The following is a 22,560-nucleotide window of genomic DNA, read 5'->3' as shown; positions in this document are numbered from 1 at the left end:
TCCTCTGCTGGCAACTACTGAAGCTTCAAGAAAGTACTATCCAAATAAGGAAAAAAACCCCAAACCAAAACGACCCTAGAAGACCCTCACTTGTAGGAAGCTGTAAGCATGGTTCAGCCATATGCACAGGAATTGCTGGTTTCAGAGGGAAGAGTCTTTTACACCAGGGTCTTGGGTAAGTGGTTAACTAGCAGGAAGTCACATGATGCAAATGAACACAGATGCTCCTAAAGTGTAACAATTATTAGTTTTATTTTTCAGCAAAATATTCACATAACCTATCAGAATGGAATGGTACAGATGAATTCAGACTGGTTTTTAATTAGTTTGCACATAAACATTTTTAAAATTTAAAAATTTTATGGTCTGTTTACAGATTTTAGTACAAATTTTGATTCTTACAAAGCAAGTATTGCTTTACTATTGTCATTATTCCAGTCAATAATATGACTAATAACTTCTCATGTTGAACAAGTGCCTGACATTGACATCTTCAATAAATCAGCCCTTTGCAGATCAATCCAAGAAGAAAATATTATTAAACTGTGTTGCACAAAGTTTCTTCACTTCTTCTGTTTAAAAAAAGAAAAAAAGATACATCAGTATGGTATTTTACAGAAACCTCCTCAAGAAAAACCCTGGGGATTGTCATGGAGAATATAATTAAATTCAAACAGAAAAAGCCCTAAGAGTTTCTAATGTAGAAATACACCTAATGTTGCTGTCTTCAGTAGGAGAAAGGCAAGTCTGACATCTCCCACTGCCTGAAAGCTGTGTTGTGTCTAAGTGGCTTAAGTGCAAATGATGGGCCTCTCACCAGACACTGCAACAGCAGCAGACTTGGCTTAACAGAAGGAAGTCTATTATAACCCCCTTTTCAGAGAAAGGAGGAATTAGGGTATTCTGTTACAGTAAATCAAGTCTGCAAAATGTTCACTTTGTGTTATTTGGCAGACAACACTTTCTAAGTTTATCAGGCACAGAAATAATCATTTACTGCTTCTGTATGCTAGGTTTGATGCTGAAACACAGTTATAGAAAGATTTCCAAGTTATGCAACTCATTCCTCATTTTAAAATGTAGGTTGCTAGGCTTTGGTCCTGGAAAAGGACCAAATTCTTTCCCATTGTCTAAGCGAGCATAGTGCCTCCTGTTAAAAGAGAACCCTAGAATTCCTGCAAGTAAGATTCAAACAGATTTTTAGAGAAATAGCAATGTAAAAGCTTATTGCATCTTAGTGGTAATTCTCACTCTCAGTCATAGTAAATCATTCTCAAAACCCCACTAGAAACAAGATAGCGATGGATGGGGATCCCTGACAGGACAGCCACAATGTGTAAGTAACTATGCCTGGATCTGACAGATAAAAAGTCAGATGTAAATATATTCATCTCTCACCTGTAATACACTTTTTAAATTACTCCTAAACTAAGCTCACAGTGCTGTCCTCTATTATTTGAAGGAGGAAGGATGACTGATTAATAATTAAGAATGCCTGCTGAATATTTATGATGTCCTTTCACAGCTGGTAGTAGGCAGACTAAAACCTTAGGCAAACTCACCTGCTCTATCAAAGATCAGTCCCTCTCTAGATTTCTCATGAGATGGTTTTATTACTTCTCTAGGGACACACATTTTAGGAGTAACTGTATTTGAAGGTAATAAGAAACAATCCTTACCATTAACTTCAATCAGATTTACATTTTTTTGATTCAAAATAACATACAGTTCTCGCTGGTCAGACTTTTTCCCAACTACCCAGTAATCACTCATTGCCTTCACAATAATTTCCTCATCTTCATCAACTCTGAAAAAAGTTTTAAAAAGTAAAGAAGGTGGCAGCAAGTTCATCTTCAACAACTTTATCTGTAATCATTAGGACAGCTCAATGTCAGAAATGTTGTGCAGTGTCAAAGAAAACATCAGTTCTAACTTGGCCATCATTCAGTCCAGCATGAAGGCTTCATAAATGGCTGCTTAGGACATCCCCAAATCAGTAATTTTTTCATTAGCCAAACACTCCAGTGCTCTGAAGAAAACTCCTCCATTCTGGCAAGGACACACTTCACAGAATGAGGATTTGCCACACAGTGACCAAATACAGAAAGCTGGAGATGGGTTGGTGATCCCAAGCTTTCACTGAACTGTTAAACCTAGACCTAAACTATGCTCAACAACTACATATATTCTATAAAGCTGTCACTAACCCAGTACTTCCATAACATGATGACACATGCTTTTTTTCATTTACAGAAAAGTTAAAACCTTGTCCTTAAGCAGAGTGGGAAACTTGCTAGTGCTAATTAGAGTATCAGGCATCCCAATCACTCAGCATTGTCATGATCTTCATTAACTTTTGTAGTTACAGAGGGTCTCTCCCACTTTGCAGTGTGATACCCATTGACAAGAAGCCACTTATCTTCTCTATCAGCAGCACTGCAGTAACTGCAAGGTTTGCATTTCATCCATTGTCCCACCTCTAGAAGCCACCAGCTGTGTCGGGGCAGGTATGACACAGGCAGAAGCAGGTGCCCCTGTCCTTTATACTGCTTTCCCAGATTAGACAGACTCTGGTGCTTCCCATCCCATTTGTTATGACTACTCTGAAGCCTCCAATAGATGAAGTATTTTCTTGGATAGAGACCCTGGCCCTCAATTTTAAGTTATTTTTTTAAAAGGACAGTAGAAGGTTTTTTTTTAAGATGGACTATTTCTAGATCAACAAAAAATACCAAACATGAACAGCCAGCCATCAACAAAAAGACTGGAAAGCTCCACTACTTTGAAAAAAACCTAAATCTGCTTGGCAGTAGGAGTTACAGACTACTCAATAGTTAAGCATTACCTGGAGAAGTCACTGTTGATGTCACCAAGAATCTTCATGAGGTCAGGGTGAACAGATGCAAGTGATACGCTGGGTGTTTTCCTCATGTGAATGGTACTTTTCTCTGCCAAGTTCATGTGATTGAAATAGATGAACTTAAACTGAGGTTCCTTCTCAGCCCTAGAAGATTTAAAAAGAAAAAAAAAAAATTGTGGTTTGTGAATACCAACATGTTCTATAAGCACAGGCCTCCTAGAGATTGGGTAGTGAGCCAGTGCAAAGCTAACTTAGCCTGGAGTTATGTTCACACTGAAGGGACTTGTGAGATTGAACTTCATTTTAACACACTTTAAAAAAAAACAAGACAACCAAGCCTGCAGAACCAGCCAGTGTTTCCCTTTCTGCCACTCAGGCTGCCAGTAAACACTCACAGGGGAGTCTGAAGGCCTTGTTCCACTTCACAGTAGTAATTCATTTGCATTTTTCTAATGAACTCGTTTTTTTCTCTGGCCCCATTTTGTTCCTGCTGCTCTCCTCTACGCCAGTCCAAGCTGCTTTGAATGGATCCTGGGTCTTTGAGCAATAAGTCATCTTCTATTCATGTAGTTGTTATTTGTTACAACCATCATTTGTGTGGGCCAAGCAAGAGACTATTTTCAAACTCCTGCCTTAGCAGTCTTCCTCCATTTCCTCTTTTATGAAGTTAATATAAAAATCTAGAGCTGTAATTTTTTGTAGAAGTCACAACAAATTCAGGCTGACCAAAAACTGGCTGCAGAACTGGTACTTGAGGCAATGCATTATTTAGAACCAGGAGATACTGTGATGACACCACTCACCTTAACAAACAACCAGATACCCCTGCTCTCTGTCACCCACATGCATTAGTGTCAAGGAACTGTATCATGTTTTCAGGACACCATGGCATTAAACTTTTAAAGAGTTAAAGCTGCCAAAGCCAGTCCCAGATGACATTTAAAAACCCCAAGTTTAATGATTTAGTAGATTGGCACAATTTCAAGCACATCCTATTCTATTCTGTGCGATTTTGCTGATTTGGGATGGTACCACTAAGTTCACTCACACACCCATCTTTGGTTGAATTCCTCTTACGTTGCCATATGTGGTGCTGTTCTTGCTTCCCCAGCTAATGAATCTATCAAAAAATAGATGCAATTTTATTGCAAGCCAGCTGTAGTTCTAAGTGAAGTATGAAGCAATAAAATCCTTTTTCTTTTGACTGTTTTTTGTCCCTCAAGTAATTAGCTTAGTCCTGCAAAATAGAAAACAAAAAAGACCTTTTCTTCCTCACCAACTATACATGGCAACATTTCAAGAAGCAGTAACTCTGGAAAGTCCTCAGATGTAAAGCTTCCACTGTAACCAAACTAAAATTCCTAAAACTAAATTTACTCACTAAAATTCCAATTTCAGCCAGACAATAAACATTTGTTCCTAAATTAGTAACATCTATTGTTACTTCAAAGAGACCCAGATATGCAACAATATGCACTTCAAAAACAAAGATACAGAAAAGTAGACAAGCATTGTTTTAAGTACACCATTAATGCTTTCAAAATTTGGGCTCATGTTACCATTATTTAAGCAGTTCATTAAATCTAACTTTTCACCAACTAATGAGGGAATGCAACAGGCAAAGAAGTGTGGTACAAACCCTGATATTCTCTTGTTGATGTTGTATTGTTCACATATGTCTGATGCCAACACTGTGAGCTGAGGCCCAACAATGCTGTCCAGTTTTCTGCAAAACTCCAGCGTGGGTGGAATTGAAGCTGTGTCAGGCAGAGAAAAGGGAGAGGTGAGATTCTCTTCCCACAGCTAAAGGTACAATTTCTGTAGTTGTTTTCTTTAAACATCAGTGAGAGTCCAAGAACAAATTTCTCCCATAATTAAAACCTCAGGGGTGATTTTAAAAGTGGCTACTTGAAGCAGTGTTTAGAAATTTTTTTGTGTGAAGTGAGTTACTTATACCACTGGAACAAAGATGAAAGACTGATAAAAGGACTCATGAAAAAGAGACTCAAGTAACAAATTAATGTGAGTATTTTTCAAGAGTAAAACAAGCTGCACGTCGAAGTATTTTGCATAAAAAATCTTGGCAAATAATTGATGCTAATAGGTACTTACCATCAATCATAAAGCAGACAGCTGCACTCATGGCCTGGAACAAAACAAAAGCAAAAAAATCGTTTACAGCAGGTTACTTCAGCTAACTCAAATAAATGACAATACTTCAGTGAGGTCACACACAGGTGAGAAGAAATTTAAAAATCTTTTTTAAAGGTAACACTTCAACAGGATAATGTTTTTGCAGTCCTGCACAACACAGGTTAGCTATGATTTTAAAATTCAGCCCAGTTAACAGTTTTAGGGGAAATATACAACTTGCAAAAATGCACTTACACAAAGATGTCTGCAAGAGACTCCCATTTAATGTAAAAAAATTTTTTTGTTTGTTTTATTGATTAATCCTATCTAAAACCAGGCATGAAATCACTTACAGCAACTGAAGGCTGGTATTTTGTTTTAATAAAACAATTGTTTGCTTTGGACAGGGTACAGGAGAGGCAAAAAGAGAATTCAGGGTTTAAAGCTTGTTCCTAGAAATGCCAGTTTTCTGTCTCTTTGCTTTAACCTGGCCTTATTCATGCACCTGTCTATACAATTCCTAAGTACTTCACATCATTGTCACCTTCATTGCATAGAGATTCCTAATTCTGTGGAGTAATTGCAGAGGAAACTGTACTACCTTATAAACAATTAAGTGAAGCTCTTCGTAAGTGTCATCAGTGTTAACAAATATTTTGGGGAAACGGCATTTTGTCTCTGGATCATTGAGATTTAAAGGTCCAGTAAGAAACCTAGAAAATAATTCAACAGGTGAGAGGTGATGAATTTTTGTATTTCAGTTTCTTGAATTTAACAGATGTTCTCCAAACCTGCAATTCTCGTGATTAAGGATGTCCAAACCCACAATTACTCAAAATAATGTTGTCTGCTTGTTTAAGTACAGAATTCCTCATTGACATGCTGACTACAGAGGAAAAACAAACAGATAAATCCTAGATTAAATCTACACCTTTGTCTGGAGTGCTTGACCGAAAAGAAATGATTAGAACAATTCCCAAATTTATCATACAATGCATTAAGAACAATGGGAAGAAAAATAAATATGCAGGAATGTTAATGAAGCATTTTCTCTTTTTTCCAGAGGTCAGGTTTTACACTGCACCAACTACTGTGCAACCCTCTGGAATGAACTGTGTGTGGAATATGTACTCAAAATACACACACTCCTCCCAAATGGGGGGAAGAAGCAGTGACAGTAAAGCAAGACCTACCTTCCGTAGTGTTGTAGATTTCCTGGCATTTCAGCACGTATTGGAGAATCTCTTCCTGCTAACTGAGGGGAAAAAGAACACACAGGAAAAACCAGCTTAGAGGCAGAGAGAAGAGAGAGATTCCTCTTTGGTATTTTAGCCTTTAGTACCAGGTAAACAGGAAGAAAAAACCAAAACCACCCAACCCACCTTCCCCGCCAAAAACCCCCAGCCCAACTACCTCAGGCTCCATGTGCCTTGGAAACAGAGATGTCGTGAGATATTTGTACAAAATTCTCATGTCATCTTGCTCCAGTCCACTCCTAGAACATTGTGGGGAAAAAGAAGCAAATTATGTCTGTGCTGCAGTTCAGACCACACATTTTCCTCTAACTAGCTCAGACCAATGCCTTTCTTACTAAATGGTAGCCTGACTCATGTTTTCTCATTTTCATCCAACTCTGTCACTAATTTAAAAGCTTCTCTATTGTGACACTTACTCATAGGATTAGAAATTGAAGACACACAAAAGATTTACTGAAGTACCTACCAGATAAGCTGGTCATTGTAGAGAAATGCAGTGTACTTGACTATGTTCAGGCTTTCTTCCATCCTATTAATAAATGACTGAATTTTCAAGTAAGTCATTTTATCCAGAGGAAAGAAGCTGATTCCACAAAACACATCCAGCAGATCACAAGACTGTAAGTGCAGTGTCTGCAAGTACTGAGAGAATGACAGTTGGCTTTTAGAATTCAGAAAACTGCCAAGGTGTAGATTTAAATGACAAATTTGAGTCTAATGCCCAATAATCTGGACTAGCAATCAAAGAAAAAAAATCCTTCCAGCGCTGCTTGCCTGACACACTCCTTCATGTGGGGACAGACTTTTTACAAAGGTTTGTAGTGACAGGACAAGAGTTTCAGACTGAAGGAGGCTCAGTTTAGATTAGATATAAGAAAGAAGCTTTTTACAAAGAGGGTGGTCACACACTGGCACAGCTTTCCCAGAAAGGTGGTGAATGCCCCATCCCTGGAAACATTCACAGCCAGGTTGGACAAAGCTCTGAGTAATCTGATCTAGTTGAAGATGCCTCTGCTCATAGCAAGGGGTTGGCCTAGATGACCTTTAAGGGTACCTTTCAACCCAGACTATTCTGTGATTCCATGTATGAGTGCATGAATGTGATTCCAAGTGTCACTTTGCTTTTATTTAATCATTATGACAACAGCTTTTAAGGAAAGTTCAAGATCTTTTGAGAGTATAAGAAAGCAAAGCCTATCTTACTAATATTTAGTTTCAGATTCAGCTGTAGAAATAGGGACAGATAATTAGCTTTCAGTGTGCAATGGAATAAATAATTTCTATTATTCACTTTCCTGATAGACTGTAACCTTTAGCAAGAGATTTCAAATGCACTGTCAAGTGGTCTGTTGAAAGATGCTTTATCCAATGGCTCCCTCTACAGTCACTTCACATTACCAAATGCCCACAAGTAATGCAGACCAACAGGCTGACAGATCTCTGCCACAGCTTATGTCTCTCTGTTTTAGCGATAAAAATCTATTCACTTTCTTTTTTGCCAAGGTCTATTTTTAATTTAGTCTGGACAGAAGCACACACCAGCTCATCACAGTACTCCTTGTGCCAGTGGTGTTTATTCTGGAGTCTACCACAAGTCTTACAGAGAAACAAGCAAGACCCTCCCCAAATCCACAAGCAAAGACTGTACTTTAGTTTACATTATCACAACACTGTGCTATTCTAAAAATCTGTTAAAAGAACAAAATTTTAAACACCTTTTTGCAGTGTCTATGCTCCATGGTTATCAGATATTCACATCTCTACCACAAAAGCACAAACTGCTGACAGCAGTCCTGTTTCCTTCCATGCAAACAAGAAAAATGGGGGCAGGCAGGCACTTTTAAAGTGTGATGAAACTTTTCATGCAGGAACTCAAAATTCTGCCAGATGTGACTACTCAGTCAGTTACTTTATGTGAAAAATAGGTTTATCTTTACATCCTTTCACTAAAATATGAGCTTTGAAACAACATTCTGAACACCAGTTATAATGCATGCAGTATTTCCTGAAGCCTTCTCAGGACTGGCTACTAATTCCACTTGGGGGGTAGAGGAGGGGGAGAAGTTAAAAATTTCAACTATTCTCTATTTCACAGCACTGCAGGACTTTAAGCCTGTGCATGCAGCCTGCAGAATCTCCACCCATGGATGTTTTCAATTCTCAACCACCCAAAGCTCTGGGCAGGAGAGTTTAACTTCAGTGTTACCCTGCTTTGAGTAGGAGGCTGAACTGGATGACCTCCCCAAATTCCTTCTAACCTCAATGATTCTTCAACAGTCACTCAAATTGATCTGCACAAACTGTTATCACAGTAACCAATTCAAACATCAGAGCAGAAGTTTGAAAGAAAGAACACAATTCCATCAGAAAAAAGATCCAACAGTTAAGTTGTTCCATCAAGCCACAACCGTGCTTGTGGTTCAACTCCACTTAAAGAACCTACTCTGTCAGAAAAAGCAGGAAGTATCTGACAAAATGAGAAATCACATACTTTGTGTTGACTCTACATCTTTTCCACTGCCTGTGTGTTATAGTCACACTGCTGCCGCTTTTTTTTTGCATTTTATTTCCAGTGCAGATCACACTGTATGTGCCCTAAAAATTAGGTCTTACCCGATGGAAGAACTTCTCTAGTCTCTCCTTTAGAACTTTCACACCCCCATCTTCCATGGCTTTCAGGAATGTACCATTGAAAAGCTAACAGTTTAAAGAAAAAAAAATCAGTGAGTGGGGTAATCATTTACAGTAATTTCTTATAACTTGGCTATGAATATAGATTACAACACAGCTCCCATTCCTCAACATACTCCACATCAATCCAAATGTATCCCTTCTTTAGTGAAAAAACATTTAGATTTGCACAGGCCAGGTATATATGGCAGCAGAGGCAGAATACTTATGTGAGATTGAAGTATCTCATGCTCTTGTTTTGTAAAAGGCCTTGAGCCTCCAGTGTTAATCCTACCTTGTACATGCTGTAGCACTGCTGGAGGACTGAACTATAAACCTTGTCCTGCAGGAAAGAGAGCAGCATATCAGTAGGAGCTATCAATTACAAGTATTTTGGCTGAGCTACACATAACGTGTTTTCAAAGAGCCAGCTAAGACACAAATTGGAGAAATCAATCTTTGAAAATTTAAATGGCATTTTCAGTCAGCATCTAGAAATGTCTCTTACTTATAAAGTATGATTTCAACAGAGGGAGTCCCTTCCCCCCTCACATTTAGTACCAAAACCACTTTAAGAACTCATGCCAAGGACTCCAGTTACAAACAGTCCTTTTCCCTGAGGCCAGTAGTCAGTGACAATGAACCTCTTTCTGGCAGCTCTCTCTTCATCCAAATCAAAGGCTGAAGAACATGGGACACTACAGCAGATTTTATAGGGCTGAGATTTTAACCCAGATGAAAAAAGACTATTTTATCTGGCAAAATAGAGTCCCTATGACACCAATCCTTTTCTTAGGACACAGAGAGGAACAAAAGTAATGCACACCATAATGAAAAGGGGCAGGATAACCAACCAACTTTTTAATTATTATCCCACCCTGCCAAATACCCTTCTGGTATACAATTGAACAGACCTAATGATACTGCAGCTTGGACAAGAAATCCCATCATAGTTTTGAGCTCTTTTGGTTTTCCAGATTATTAGTAAATATTACTAGCAGTCTCAAGAAAGTAGTAACACGTATACTTGCACCTAATAAAAACACATAGATTTAAGAACTTTATTAAACAAACATCCTCAGAAATATTCAGCTACTCCAAGCTAAAAGTCTCACAGCTGTATATTTCACCAGTGTTTATGGAATGATCTTGAACTGTTCTCTGGATAATTCTCTTTCTTGTGCTCTTCTTTAAACTTTACTGAAAAGTACTTTGCCCTTTTTCCATTTATGGAGATAGATATAGATATATATATAAAATTAATTTGACAGCAGTTCGAGAAGAATCAAACTAAGATATTTCTAGAAGTACACTTAAAATACAACACAACTCATTACAGAAAAAAGGAAAGTTCATTATTACCAGCAATTCTTCTTCCTGATATTCATAGACTGGCTTTCCATCTTTGTGTTTTTCTATTATGGGATTCCGTACAACCTAGGAAGTGGAACAGGCTGGTATTAGACAATGCAGAATGCATTGAGAACATTGCAGGATGGTGTTTTAGGAATATGCATATCACATGCATAAGTACCATGACCATCCAGAAGTTTTCTTCAGGTTCATGGAAAAACTGTCTATTCTTCTGTGTATGTAGGGATTTTGCAGGTTTTGTTGGGCTAAAGGTCCTGGAAAGAAAATATATATGTAGATACAGATATTCATACACACTCACAACAAGAAGACATACAACTGAGATACTTAAAATACAGTGCTTGTACCAAAACAGTGAGCCATGCAATCAGACTTCCTACCTCGTGAACTGCACTATAGCTTCACATAGCCCCACATTTCTAATTTTTTCATTCTTTTCTACTTCATTTGGGTGGTAGAAGAGAATCTTCTTTTCTTCCTAAAATTCAAAAAAAAGAATCCAAGCAAATGCATTTTTAACAGAATCAAAGAATATTGAGTTCATGGTTTGCTTGTTTTTTAATCCCTTAATTACGTAAGCAGAATTTTATTTTGTACCAAAATAAGCTTCTGTAATAACGGATAAAAGGCATATTAAGCACACTTAAGCAGTCAATCATCCCATGATATGTCAAAGTACTTCATAAATTGAAGGCTATTGAAATCACAGGCCCCAGTCATTTCTCAGCCTGTTCAAAGCAAGGCGAGCTTCAAAGCCAGCTCAAAGCATGGCAAGCTTCAAAGGCAGCTCAGATTGCTCCAGGCCTTGTCCAGTCATGTGTTCAATACCTCCAGAGATGGAAATTCCCCAACTTTCCAGCCCTGCTCCGGTGTTAGATCTCTTCACTGTGAAGAATTTTTTTTTCTATCTCATCAGAATTTCCCTTCATCCATCCTCATTCTTCACTTCAAGAACCCAACTTCATCACGTGCCGCCATCCTTTAGGCAGGTGAGACTGCCCTCTGCCCCCTTTCCACATTGTCTCTCCTCCAGGCTGCACAAATACAGGTTATCAAAGGCTCCTCTGGTACGCCACAGACTGCATCCCCCTGACTGACTCAGGGGCTCTCCACCAGGCTATTTCAGTTTGCCAGTATTTTTCCTACTCTGGGAATCCCTGGAGGAGCCACCAGCAACCTCCCATGTGCTGGACAGAGGGGAGGCTTGGCTGGACCTGCTGAGCCGCCCTCTCTCCCACAGCCACAAGCGCTCGCTGCTGATTCACGTACGACCTGTTGTTGTTCACAGACTCCCTGGTCCTGTTTTGCAGACCTGCTCCCAGCCAGTCCTCCCTGACCTGCCACGCTGAGCCAGATTATTCCACCCCACACACGGGACTTCGCTGAGCTCCACGAGGTTTCTGCTGGCCCAGTCGGCCTCAGCTCGCTGAGGGTCCCTTCGAACAGGACCTCATCCTCCAGAGGAACAACAGCTGCCCCCGCTCTGGAGTCACCCAGGAGCGTGCTGAGGGCACGCTCAGCTTCCTCATCCTGTCACTGCCAAGCATGTAAGTACACTGCTCTGTTCAAAAACTACTGAAGCCGAAGATTATCACATGAACCACGCAGTATGCTGTTACCTAAAGCTAGTGACTAGAGCTTCTTGACTTCCCTTACTAAGAGACACAGTGGGGAATAAACACTAGCAGTAAATTGAATGTAACTAAGCTAAGCAGTAATCTTTCTACCATATTGCATCTACGTCGAGAAAGTTATTTTTAGAGAAAGTTAAAGCACCAGTAAAACAGTTGCTGACTGTCCAGCTCCTCATCTACAACATACGCCCTGCTGCTGACAACACCTGCGGTTACGGTTTCTTTTCGGTCTGCAGCAGTGACAGACCCCAGTAGGGACGGCAGTCGTCCCCGGCCCCGCGGGTACCCGAATGCCGGGTGCGGATGCGGCAGCCGCGGGCCGGGAGAAGCCGCAGCTGCGACCGCCTTTGTCCGGGGCCGCTCCGCAGGGACAGCGCCGAGCCCGCAGCCGCTGCGGCCCGGCCTCGGGCACGGAGGGACCGCCGCGCCTTCCCCGCATCCCCGGGCGCGACATCCCCCCGGTACCTCTCCCTCTTTGGGCCCGAGCTTGGGGTTGTAGATGAAGAAACTGAGGAGGGTCGGAGCGAGCTGCTTTTCCTGGCCGGCCGCCCCCGCCGCCGCCGCCGCCATCCTGAGCCTGGGGCCGGCAGCCGCCAGACACCATCGGGGATCGGCCCGAGGCCGCCGCGGCACCGGCCCCGCCGCGCTTCCAGCGGCCCCGGCCCGGCCGCGGTTCCGCCTCCGCGCCCCGGAAGCGCAGCAGCGGCCGGGAAGCGCTCCGGGCCCAGGCGCCTCGCAGCGCCCCCAACGACGGGCGCGGGAACGGCGGGCGAGGGAGCCTTGCCGGGCTCCCGGGGGCTGCCAGGCCCCGCGTCCCCTCAGCCAGAGGCGTGCCCGGTGTTCCCTCAGCCAGAGGCGTGCCCGGTGTTCCCTCAACGAGTGGCTTTGCCCGGCGTCCCCTCAGCCAGAGGCGTGCCCGGTGTTCCCTCAGCCAGAGGCGTGCCCGGTGTTACCTCAACGAGTGGCTTTGCCCGGCGTCCCCTCAGCCAGAGGCCATGCCCGGTGTTCCCTCAACGAGTGGCTTTGCCCGGCGTCCCCTCAGCCAGAGGCGTGCCCGGTGTTCCCTCAACGAGTGGCTTTGCCCGGCGTCCCCTCAGCCAGAGGCCGTGCCCGGCGTCCCCTCAGCCAGAGGCGTGCCCGGTGTTCCCTCAACGAGTGGCCTTGCCCGGTGTTCCCTCAGCCAGAGGCCGTGCCCGGCCAGGACCGCGATTCCTGCTGGGGTCCCGCCAGGCGGGGAGCTCCGGGCGGTGGGCCGGGGTGTGGCGCGGTGCCCGGGCCATTGGACCCCTGCTCGAAGCGCAAAAGCACGAGCGCTTCACTCCCCTCTGGATCGTTCAGAGCTGCCTGGCAGCTGGAAAAAGTAGAAACGCTTTATTTTTAAAGGTAGAATCCGACATTTGAAAGATGAGATCAAGTTTGAGTATGTGGAAGGAATTGGCATGCAGCATCACTTATTGCAGGTAATCCTTTCACCACACATAGCTATATTATGTCTACTCTGATTATTTTTCCATTTTCTGCCTGGCACATTTAAGATAGTGGCATTTAACTAATAAAATAAGCTTTTATATTACTTTTCAATTCCCATTTTAATAAAATTCAGTGTGAGCTAAACTAGAAGTAAAAACAGCTACACGGTAAGAGATGTATCACTTTTCTTCTCCATAGGAGTGTGAAGTTTAGGCATCTGAATAAACTAAGGTTACATAATTGCTTAAATAAACACTTGGGTAAGGTATAAAAGATATCATTGAATATCTCATCCCACCAAGTAATTTAGAAGAATGTACTGGCAAACTCAGTTAAAGTTGTGCCAAATTAAATCTGAAAAAACCCAGTATTTCTTGAGTTTTTCAAATTTTTTTTCCTTTTGTTTTTATTTCAGTTCCTATCATCACTCTGAGCTTATATTTACTTTCATTGCCAGTCAGTAGCATCATTCCAGATAGTCCTCAGCCTTAGCAGCTGGTATATTCCTTGAGAATCCAATCCAGTGCAGTAGCAGCATTGTGTGGAACAGAGATGCTGTAAGACTGCAGCAATTTAATATTTAATGTGTGTACTCAAAAACTGAGCGGTGTAAGCCAGAGAGGGATGACTGCTGTTTCCCCCTGGGCTGCTGGAGTCAGCTCCATCCCATCCCTCCTGCCTTGTGCCATGGCCGGAAATCCTGCTGGAGTCATCTCCATCCCATCCCTACTGCCTTGTGCCGTGGCTGCAAACCCTCCCAGTGCCTGGCCTGGAGGAGGCTGGTGCCTTGTGAGGGAGAGGAGGCATGAAACAGAAGTGCTGGCTCACCTCCCCTGGCCTTGCTGAGGTCCTCCGGGCTGGCTCAGCACTGAGTTTGGATATGTGAGTTCATGTGGATGTGTGCAGACTCCTTTCCATGGGTGCAGAGATCACCACTGCCTTGGGTGTCACCTTTCCTGCCCGCACAGGTGGCGTTTAACCCAAACCTCTCAAGAGTGAGCAGCTCCTCCTGCGCGGCCTGGACAGGCAGGAGTGACACAACAGGCTGAGCCACACCACAGACAGAGCATTTCCAGACAGTGCCAGCCAGTTTTCGGACAGCTGTAGGAAATGTTTCCAAAGCTGCAGAGAGAATCTTCTTTATCATTTCATGGTGTTTTCAGAGAGGTCACAGCAGAAGGTGACTCCTTCCCCTTGCCAGCAAAGCAGGACGAGGGAAGGCCCTGCTGTGCTGAGCTCCGCAGCCTTTCCCTGAGCAGGGTCTGAGGAAGGATCAGGCCAAATGTGTCAAGGTGAGGTATCCACATACAGTAATTCTTGTTTGCTACCCTACAGCTCTGAGTTAAAAATCAACAGTGTGTGCAGAACAGGCCTTTCACTGTGATCTGTCCATGTGAAGGCTGCAGCTCACTTGAGACAATTTCTGGGGAGATCCAGTCAGGATTGAAGATATCAAACAAAAGGAGCCAAGTTCCACTCCTTGCTTGTGCTCCACTGCAGGCAGGGGTGAGGTGGTGATCAGGCCAGAGGGAAAGTTCATTTGCTTATACTACTCACTTAAAGCAAAACAGGGGAATTCTTAAAATTGGCAGTATTGATAGTCAAGTTAAATAATTTCTTACCAAAGAAGTCATAAAACAGCAGGGACTGTAGATTTTTGTTTGTGGTGGTTGAAATGTTTAGATGTGTGTTTGTTCAGGACTTAGTAAGATGGAGATCCTGGTCTGTGACTGGGGTGCCTGTTTACTGCTGCAATACAAGCACTGGTGCAAGGGACATATTGTGGAGGTACATAGAGTTGGACACTGGGTACTCACTGTAAATGGGGATTGCTGAGGAAGGGGTTTCTGTGTCCAGCTTTCCCTAGGAAGGGAATTAATGTATGTGTAGTGATTGCTGACATACAATTCTGCTCAATGCAACCTCATCGACATTGCTTTTGGTGGAAGTATTTGCGAGAATCTACAACGAGCAAGTGATAACAGAGTCAATTAAATTATTACATTTCTAATGTACACATTAACAGGGCATGAAGAAACTTCGATTGTGGTTCCAATTTCATCCCATCTTCTTAATTGTATGTGCAGTAACACCACACCTTGACATTTGCAAAGTGGCATCAGATCACCCCGAGTTTGAAATGTGATTCCCAGCCCATGATTATGTAAAATTAAACTGCTGCATAAGTACATTGGGAATTTGCAGGACAACCCCTGCATCAAGGGACAAACAATTAACAACTTTATGAGTGCTTTCCAATTTATTTTTAAAAATACATAGAAGTAAGATATAGTATTGTGTAGACATATGTTTTGGTTTGTTGAGCCTATTTCTGGATACTATTTTGAGCACTTCTGTCAGCTGTGCAGTAGCAGACTTCACAAAAAGGTATACCATAAATCACTCTGGGTGTTAGAGCTGACAGCTTTAAATAAATACAGCTGACAGCTCAAATAGCTGTTCCATTGACAGAATGTGGTCTAAATGTGTTAACAAATGTGTAGACTCAGCAGTTTGGGATTAGTTTAGCAAATAAATTACAAAACAATGCTGTGATCCAGCAAAAAGCACAATGCCCGTGTATCCCTGGTCTGCACGCTTTGTTAACACTGCAAGAGGCCTGTGGAGCTGTGTGGGAAAACACAACAGTGCAGCTGGAGCTGGGCTCCTGCTAAGACAGCCTCCACATCCCCCAGACTTCTTCTGTTGTGTGTGATGTCAGGGAATGTGAGCAGCACTGTGAGTGTCGTGGTGAGTAATGGTTTAATAATGGATGCATTTGCTTTGCAGGACCAGAGATTTCATAAAGGAAGACAGAAACTTTACACTAGCTTGGGTTATGATTAAGAATACAAAGTTACTAGCAACTGAAAAACTGCTTTCGTGCAAAACTTGAAGTACTGAAATGTTTTTTTTTTGTTTAATGTTACTAGCCTGGGTCTGAAGAAAAGCTGGTAAGAGAAGATGAGGAAGGGGCTAGGCAGTTAAAAGAATTTCAGCTCTGAAGATGGATTATATTAATATGTCAATTATTTCCATTCTGAGCACTGCAAGAAATGAAAATTACATTAAGAATGATGCCGCAGTTTGACATATTTAAGGCATGGAATTTTTCTGCTTAGAGGTTGAATAAGGCTACAGGGTTTTTTTATATTTTAATTTTAACTGTTCACAGACAGGGTAGACTGGCACAAGGTATTAGGGGGTACATGACCTGAACATGGAATGGCACTTCTGAGACCTGTATTTTAAGGGAATCATAAGTATTCTGGTGTTTTCTATAATGTATCTTTATAGTAGTTGTGTCTAGTGAATAATTGTACTATGCAATGTACAAGTGGCAATTCTGATAACCACTTGCAACTTCTATTGCAATCTGTAAGCAGGACTGCCAGTGATGGGTGATTTCTGACTGCTACCTTTCATGTCAAATTGTGGTGAATGTAGTAGATTAATTATTATTTCCACCCTATTAATTAAATATGTACTTATAGTGAGTACCCATATCCATGTGTAAAATGGGGGTTAAATATGGTCAGTATATTTAGTTATTCCTTCCTTATCAGTCAATAAAACCCTGCCCAGGAGCTTTCTCAATTACAGGGGCCTGCCTGAAGCACTGGGAATTCTACATGCCATGTCTCTAGGAGCTTTACCAATGATGTGTTGGTTTATGCTAGGGAGCAGACAAGTATCTTTGTCAGTGAATAAATCCAGTTTGAGTTATGACTATCACATGTTTTACAAGAGTATTCAAAAGTATGATTTAATGTTTCAAGGATCCTGGGGAAGTGATGTTTTAACTTTAAGTGTTTCTTCCTACAAGTCAGCAAGTTTTCTGTTACTTAAATCTGCTGGGGTAGGTGCTGTACTACTGGGGTTTTTAAGGTAACTTTTTTCCTGGTGGAAAGCATGGAAAGACTCTTTAACTGCAATACTTTGGATGTTTGAGAAACCTCAGAATATCTTGAATAGAGCAAGTGTATTTTTTTCTGCTTGGTGACCTGCTCCAGCATCCTGATGCATCTCAGTGGAGAATAACAAAATTTGTACTTTGCCTCTGGGTTTCTTTGTTGAGGGCACAGTGCAAAGGCTGAGACACTGAGAGGAACTAGAGTTCAGAGTGCAGCAGCACCTGGAAAAGTCTTTATTTTACAGGCATTTGCCTGCCTGATGTAACATGATTAGTCAAGGTCAGGACACTTAGTTGTCAGTGAAATGCAGAGCAGTTTGTTTGTTACTTACATGCGAACTACTCCAAGACCCTTCTGTCATCAGACTGATTTCATTGCCAAGAACACACTTTATTTCTTGTGACTATCCTGTGACATCCATCTTATGCTCTGAGAATGGCCATGGGTCAGTTCCTCATGGGTCAGACCCTCAGCTTGTGTAAATCTGAATAGCTCTGTTTAAGTCACTGATACTCTAGAGATTTATGCCAGTTGAGCATATTTCACAATGTTAAGAAGTAGTATCAAAATTCAGTGTTCATTTTTTATGTTTGTATTATTTCTTCACAATAAAAGTGTGATGACCATATTAAATTCTAAATTAAAAAGTAGACATGTACTGAGTCTACCAGCTTACAAACAACTTGTATACCAAATTAATCTGCTTGAAAACATCTCAAAATGATACAAAAATTCTGTTTTTAATTGTCAACTGTTAAGAATTGTGGATTGCTATGAATATGTTTTTTTAAAAGGCAATTGATGTTTCTAGCCTGGCTTGCCATTGCTTGGCTCCCAAAAGAGTAGGTAGCTGCAGAGAGCACAGAGGAGAAATCAGGGAGGAATCATTATGGAATTTGTTTGGGTTAAGGTATCTAGGATGTCTCAGAGGATGGAACTGCATGAAATTTGCTTCACAATGAGTACAGGAGAATTTAATTTAACTGCTTTTGCTGTGATGATGAGGATGTTTTAACCAACAGAAATTTTTCAAGTACTGTTTTGTTAACACACAGGCTGGGAGAGAGCAAAGGCTCAGCATATGGAAGCATTAACTCTATGGACTCTGTGGCTCTGGTGCTCTGAAAGATGCATGGTCCTTGTCTCAAGTCCATTCAGACTCGTTAATCTCTTGCCCAGGAGTAGCTGGTTATCTCATAAACAGTTCTGTTCTGGGTTTGGTGTTTTTGTGCACAATTACCAGTATTCATAGAGACTTTTGGTAAGGAAGAAATGCAGTTAATTTTGAATGTAGTCGTATGCAGCAAAGGAAGAAATGCACTGGAACTGCAGTGACTGAACTGTTCACTTTGCTTAAAGGCTTCTGTTGTGTTGTGATGCCTCTGCAAGCTGCATGTGTGTGACCTGCAACTTGCTGATGTTGAGAAAGTAAGTGAAGGTATAAATACTCCATCAGAGCATCCAAATATCTCCTTTTCTGATGAGTGAATAGTTTGCTCATAAAAAGACATTTCTTCGTCATCCCCAGAGATGGATGTGAAGGACATTTTTAACAGGTCAGTCCAGCCCACCAGGGAGAGTACGTTGGAGCTTTCTCAACATGCATTTTTACAAATTCTTCCTCCACACTTTCAGTCCTCCCTGTTGAGAAAATGAGAAAATACCGCCAAGAAGATATCTTGCTTCCCCTCTGCTTCTTAAAACCTCACAGTTGTCTGAAACATCAAGTCCTCATAGGCTTTCCTTTTAATTCTCTATGCAGGAAAGCATGTGGTTTCTGCTTTCCTCATCTATTAATTAGCTGGTGTAAAAGAGTGGTTTGAAACTGCAACAACCTCATGCAGAAGCCACTTCTTAAGCAAAAATATATGACTGCTTTTCACTTGGAAGTCAGTGAGAGATTTTACCCTCATCTATCTCACAACTGTATCTGAGCTCCTAGTCTTTAGTGAAAATCTGAATGTTCTGAGAATTTAAACTTAATCCAGAAGGCCGAATCCAAACAGAACTCCCACTAATTTCAAAAGATGTTCCATATGTGAGGATCTGATAAATTCAAGATCTTGGAGGGATTAACACTTTTGGTTTAAGAATTCTCATGTTTCAATCTAGGAGTCAAAAAAATAGACACAGGCTACAGTATATGTTTACTTTTTATTGGATACTTTTAAGGGAAGTGTCTGCTAAAGTAGAGGTTAGAACATGGTAAATAGTCCACACAATGAAAAAAATCAGTAATCAGTGTTCCATTATGTTGCTAAGTCAGTGAAAAAATAACAGACCCTGTCAAGATAAATAAGGGACTCCCAGTTTTCAAGGTTTTGGAGCGTCCTGTGCAGATTCATCCCAATTCTATCTTGTTTGGTCCTAAGCCTGCACCATTTCCTGGAATTCTGTGAAAGATAAGAGAATATTTACATGAAAGAAATATTCACATGAAAGGATTAGGAGTAAAAGATTAGTGTCTTATCAAGAGATTTAGAATAGGAATGAACAGAAAACAGTTATCTGATAGATGACCAGAGAAGAAATGTGTGGACAAGAGGCATCACCTAAACATCCTCTTCTAAACAACACACGGAAAAAACAGTGTTTTGATGACACTTACAAGGAATAATTAAATACTCAGGGTTGTTTTGGCCTTCTCTCTGCATAATACTGATCTTAGGCAAAAATAATGGAATCGCTTATAGGGAATTTAAGTAAGAAGCAGGTAATAGCTGAAGTGAAAAAATGATAAGCGAGTGTGTGTGTTTTATTAGCTGTTTATAATGCTTCAGACATTGAGAAGTGTTGATTTAGAGCACAGGCTAAAGCTAAAAACACTGGGCAGTTCTATGTGGTATGGTCCTGGGGTGTTGAGTTGTGCAATAAGATACTGTTATTTTAAAGATCTTTTAAATGTTTGGCTTCCGTGAATTAGAGTATCTGATCAATCCCATCCCTGAGTGACTATATTAATATACAGATTGCTTCATAAATCATGTGTGTTTATTCTGGCATAGTTCCTAAGGAACTGTGTTTAATTCCTTCCAAAGAAAGAAGCAGAAGAGTTCAGTGCTGCTGGTGCAGTGAGCCGGGGAATCTGCACGCCAGCACATTCCCTGCATGCTATTCCCTAAGCCCCTTTCATGCTCGTCTAGGCAGCTCGCTGCTCTCATGGGGCGAGTTGCCATTAGCTGCAGGCCTTTTGTGTGTGTGCTTTGTCTCCAAAGCACGGCACAGAAGTACAGAATTAGGAAATCAGGAGGTTTCTGCACTGTGCAGCCATTATACCACACCAGTGTTTCCACGCGGTGAGTGCAGTATGCTGCTTCCTAAAACTGCTGCTCCTTCCTGTCTGGTCCTTAACCTGCCACTGGAGATAGACAGCATCCATCCCTGCACAGATCCTGTTGTGGGATCTCATACTGGGGTAGTGTCACTTGACCATTCTGTTCTTCTCATGCAAAACAAATATGGAACTACGTGGGACGTATTGAGAATGATTTCAGTGCCCAGTGGAATTTCTGCGGGGCAGTAGCTGCTGGAAACGAGCTGATGTGTGAGCTGTTTGTTCTCCTGTGTGCAGCTGTTCTTTTGTCCTTGATTTTACATTTGTGTATTCCAAGTGATGCCAGCGCTGCCTTACATTAGAGTAAGTGGGAGGAGACATGAGGGGCAGTTCCTTTCAGAACTGGAAATATGGGAGTGAGTGGCAACAGGAAAAGTTCCTTAGGGTTTTTTACTTGCTCATGCAAAAGGAGTTGCAAAGACTAACCTATAAGATCGGGGACCATTTCCACCCTTAAACAGGTTGCTACTCAAGGGTTTCAGTAAAACCAGAGGATACATTAAATGGACCTTCAATATAAAAGTGAATCCCACATCACTACAAACATCCTGAGGTGTCTCGTTCTGTATTTAAAGCAGGTAATACCTTCAGCCCCGATTTTACCATCCCCATCATGATCTGCAGCTGCCAAAAAGGTCTTGGTTTCTGAGGTGGTTAACACTCTGGCTCCACACTCAAACCTCTGAAGGAAATACCTTGGAAGGAAACAACCTGGATTTAGATTTTCAGGCCATAATATTTTTTATGCTTGTTGTGTAATCAAACAGATAGCTATCTCTAAATAATTTACCACTATAGCCAAGCCCTTCAAACACTGTTTGACAAGCTAAATCTTAGTTGTATGTATTTCTGCTTTGTAAGTGCAAACCTGATTAAATTGATTCTGTCCACTATGAAAATCCAGCCCCAGGGAGCTCTTTTTTTCTATACTGAGCATAAAAGGCAGGTATTATTAATTTGCTTCTCTCTGTAGGGGTTATCTATTTAAATACACCTTTTACAACCTGCTGAAGGTTTTATCAACATTTAGCATAAATTTTGTTCACATTTACTGAAAGTTCTGGAATGGAAAAAGTGCTGATTTTTTTGATAGCCTCCAAGTAGTCAACAAAATCCTTACTTGAGCTCATCTTCCTCAATAAAGCCACTTTGATCATTGTCGAGAATCCGGAAGATCTCCTTGAGCTGGCTGCTACTCTTTTTAGACATCCCACTGATCTGAAAGAATTTTTTGGGACTAAAGGAATCTGGAGCTGAAAATAAATTAATAAAGAAATTAACCCCAGACCACTGTGTTCACTGTTCCTAAACGGTCTGAGGATGCTACTGTGTTACATTTTAATTGTTCTAAACAAGACCAGTAGGTGAAGCCTGTCAAGGAATGAATGAATTTGCCATACTGCCCCACAGCCTCCTAAACATCCCACAAAATCATGTGGGGATGCTCCAAATTGACAATATAAACCAGTTATGAACAAACATACTGTGACAGCTGAGTAAAGAGATTACAGAAGTCTGTTTCAAGTATGCACTTGTTCAATATTTCTTTGGGAATGAGTTAAACTTGCCAGGTGTTACACAAAATAATAGATTTTGAGAGTTTTAATTGTTTTCTCACCTTGGCAGTCCCGCAGAGCAGCAGCGATGTCAGAAGGGCTTAGAATGTCTGTAAGGCTCATTTTAAACCTGCACAAAATAGAATATTGCAGAGTTTTGAAATGCAGATGCATCTTACAAAAAATTGGGTTTTTCCATGTTTTGAAGATATATAACGTCAACAAGAGTAGATGAATCTCACTGATCAAACCAACATCTCTGCTATTCCTTAACAAATGACAAGGTTTAGTACATCACTTCCTTCAAAATAGCAGTGCAGAAATAATGCTTTTTAATGAGATGGGTTACATTAGCCACG

At 41.4% G+C, this 22,560-nt stretch overlaps 2 protein-coding genes across 2 annotated transcripts; both read right to left on the bottom strand.

Moving 5' to 3' along the window:
* Positions 1–228: 228 nt before the first annotated feature.
* On the bottom strand, positions 229–12,577 carry CCZ1 (CCZ1 homolog, vacuolar protein trafficking and biogenesis associated). Its single transcript, XM_069029680.1, has 15 exons — positions 12,393–12,577; positions 10,674–10,771; positions 10,454–10,547; positions 10,282–10,356; positions 9,215–9,262; positions 8,863–8,946; positions 6,716–6,891; positions 6,407–6,488; positions 6,187–6,248; positions 5,595–5,706; positions 4,973–5,006; positions 4,500–4,617; positions 2,846–3,004; positions 1,680–1,807; positions 229–572 (listed from the first exon to the last, which is right to left on the bottom strand). The coding sequence occupies exons 1-15, from the start codon at positions 12,495–12,497 to the stop codon at positions 517–519; spliced, it is 1,431 nt and encodes a 476-aa protein (XP_068885781.1). The 5' UTR covers positions 12,498–12,577; the 3' UTR covers positions 229–516.
* A 7,101-nt stretch (positions 12,578–19,678) lies between these two features.
* On the bottom strand, positions 19,679–22,324 carry LOC138118733 (parvalbumin, thymic CPV3). Its single transcript, XM_069029911.1, has 4 exons — positions 22,264–22,324; positions 21,766–21,898; positions 21,231–21,340; positions 19,679–19,704 (listed from the first exon to the last, which is right to left on the bottom strand). Exons 1-4 carry the CDS (start codon positions 22,322–22,324, stop codon positions 19,679–19,681), a joined length of 330 nt encoding a protein of 109 aa, XP_068886012.1.
* Between the last annotated feature and the right edge of the window lie 236 nt (positions 22,325–22,560).

This window comes from Aphelocoma coerulescens, chromosome 14 (assembly GCF_041296385.1).
Source record: "Aphelocoma coerulescens isolate FSJ_1873_10779 chromosome 14, UR_Acoe_1.0, whole genome shotgun sequence".
Lineage (NCBI taxonomy): Eukaryota > Metazoa > Chordata > Aves > Passeriformes > Corvidae > Aphelocoma > Aphelocoma coerulescens.
This window is presented reverse-complemented; position numbering and strand designations above follow the sequence as displayed.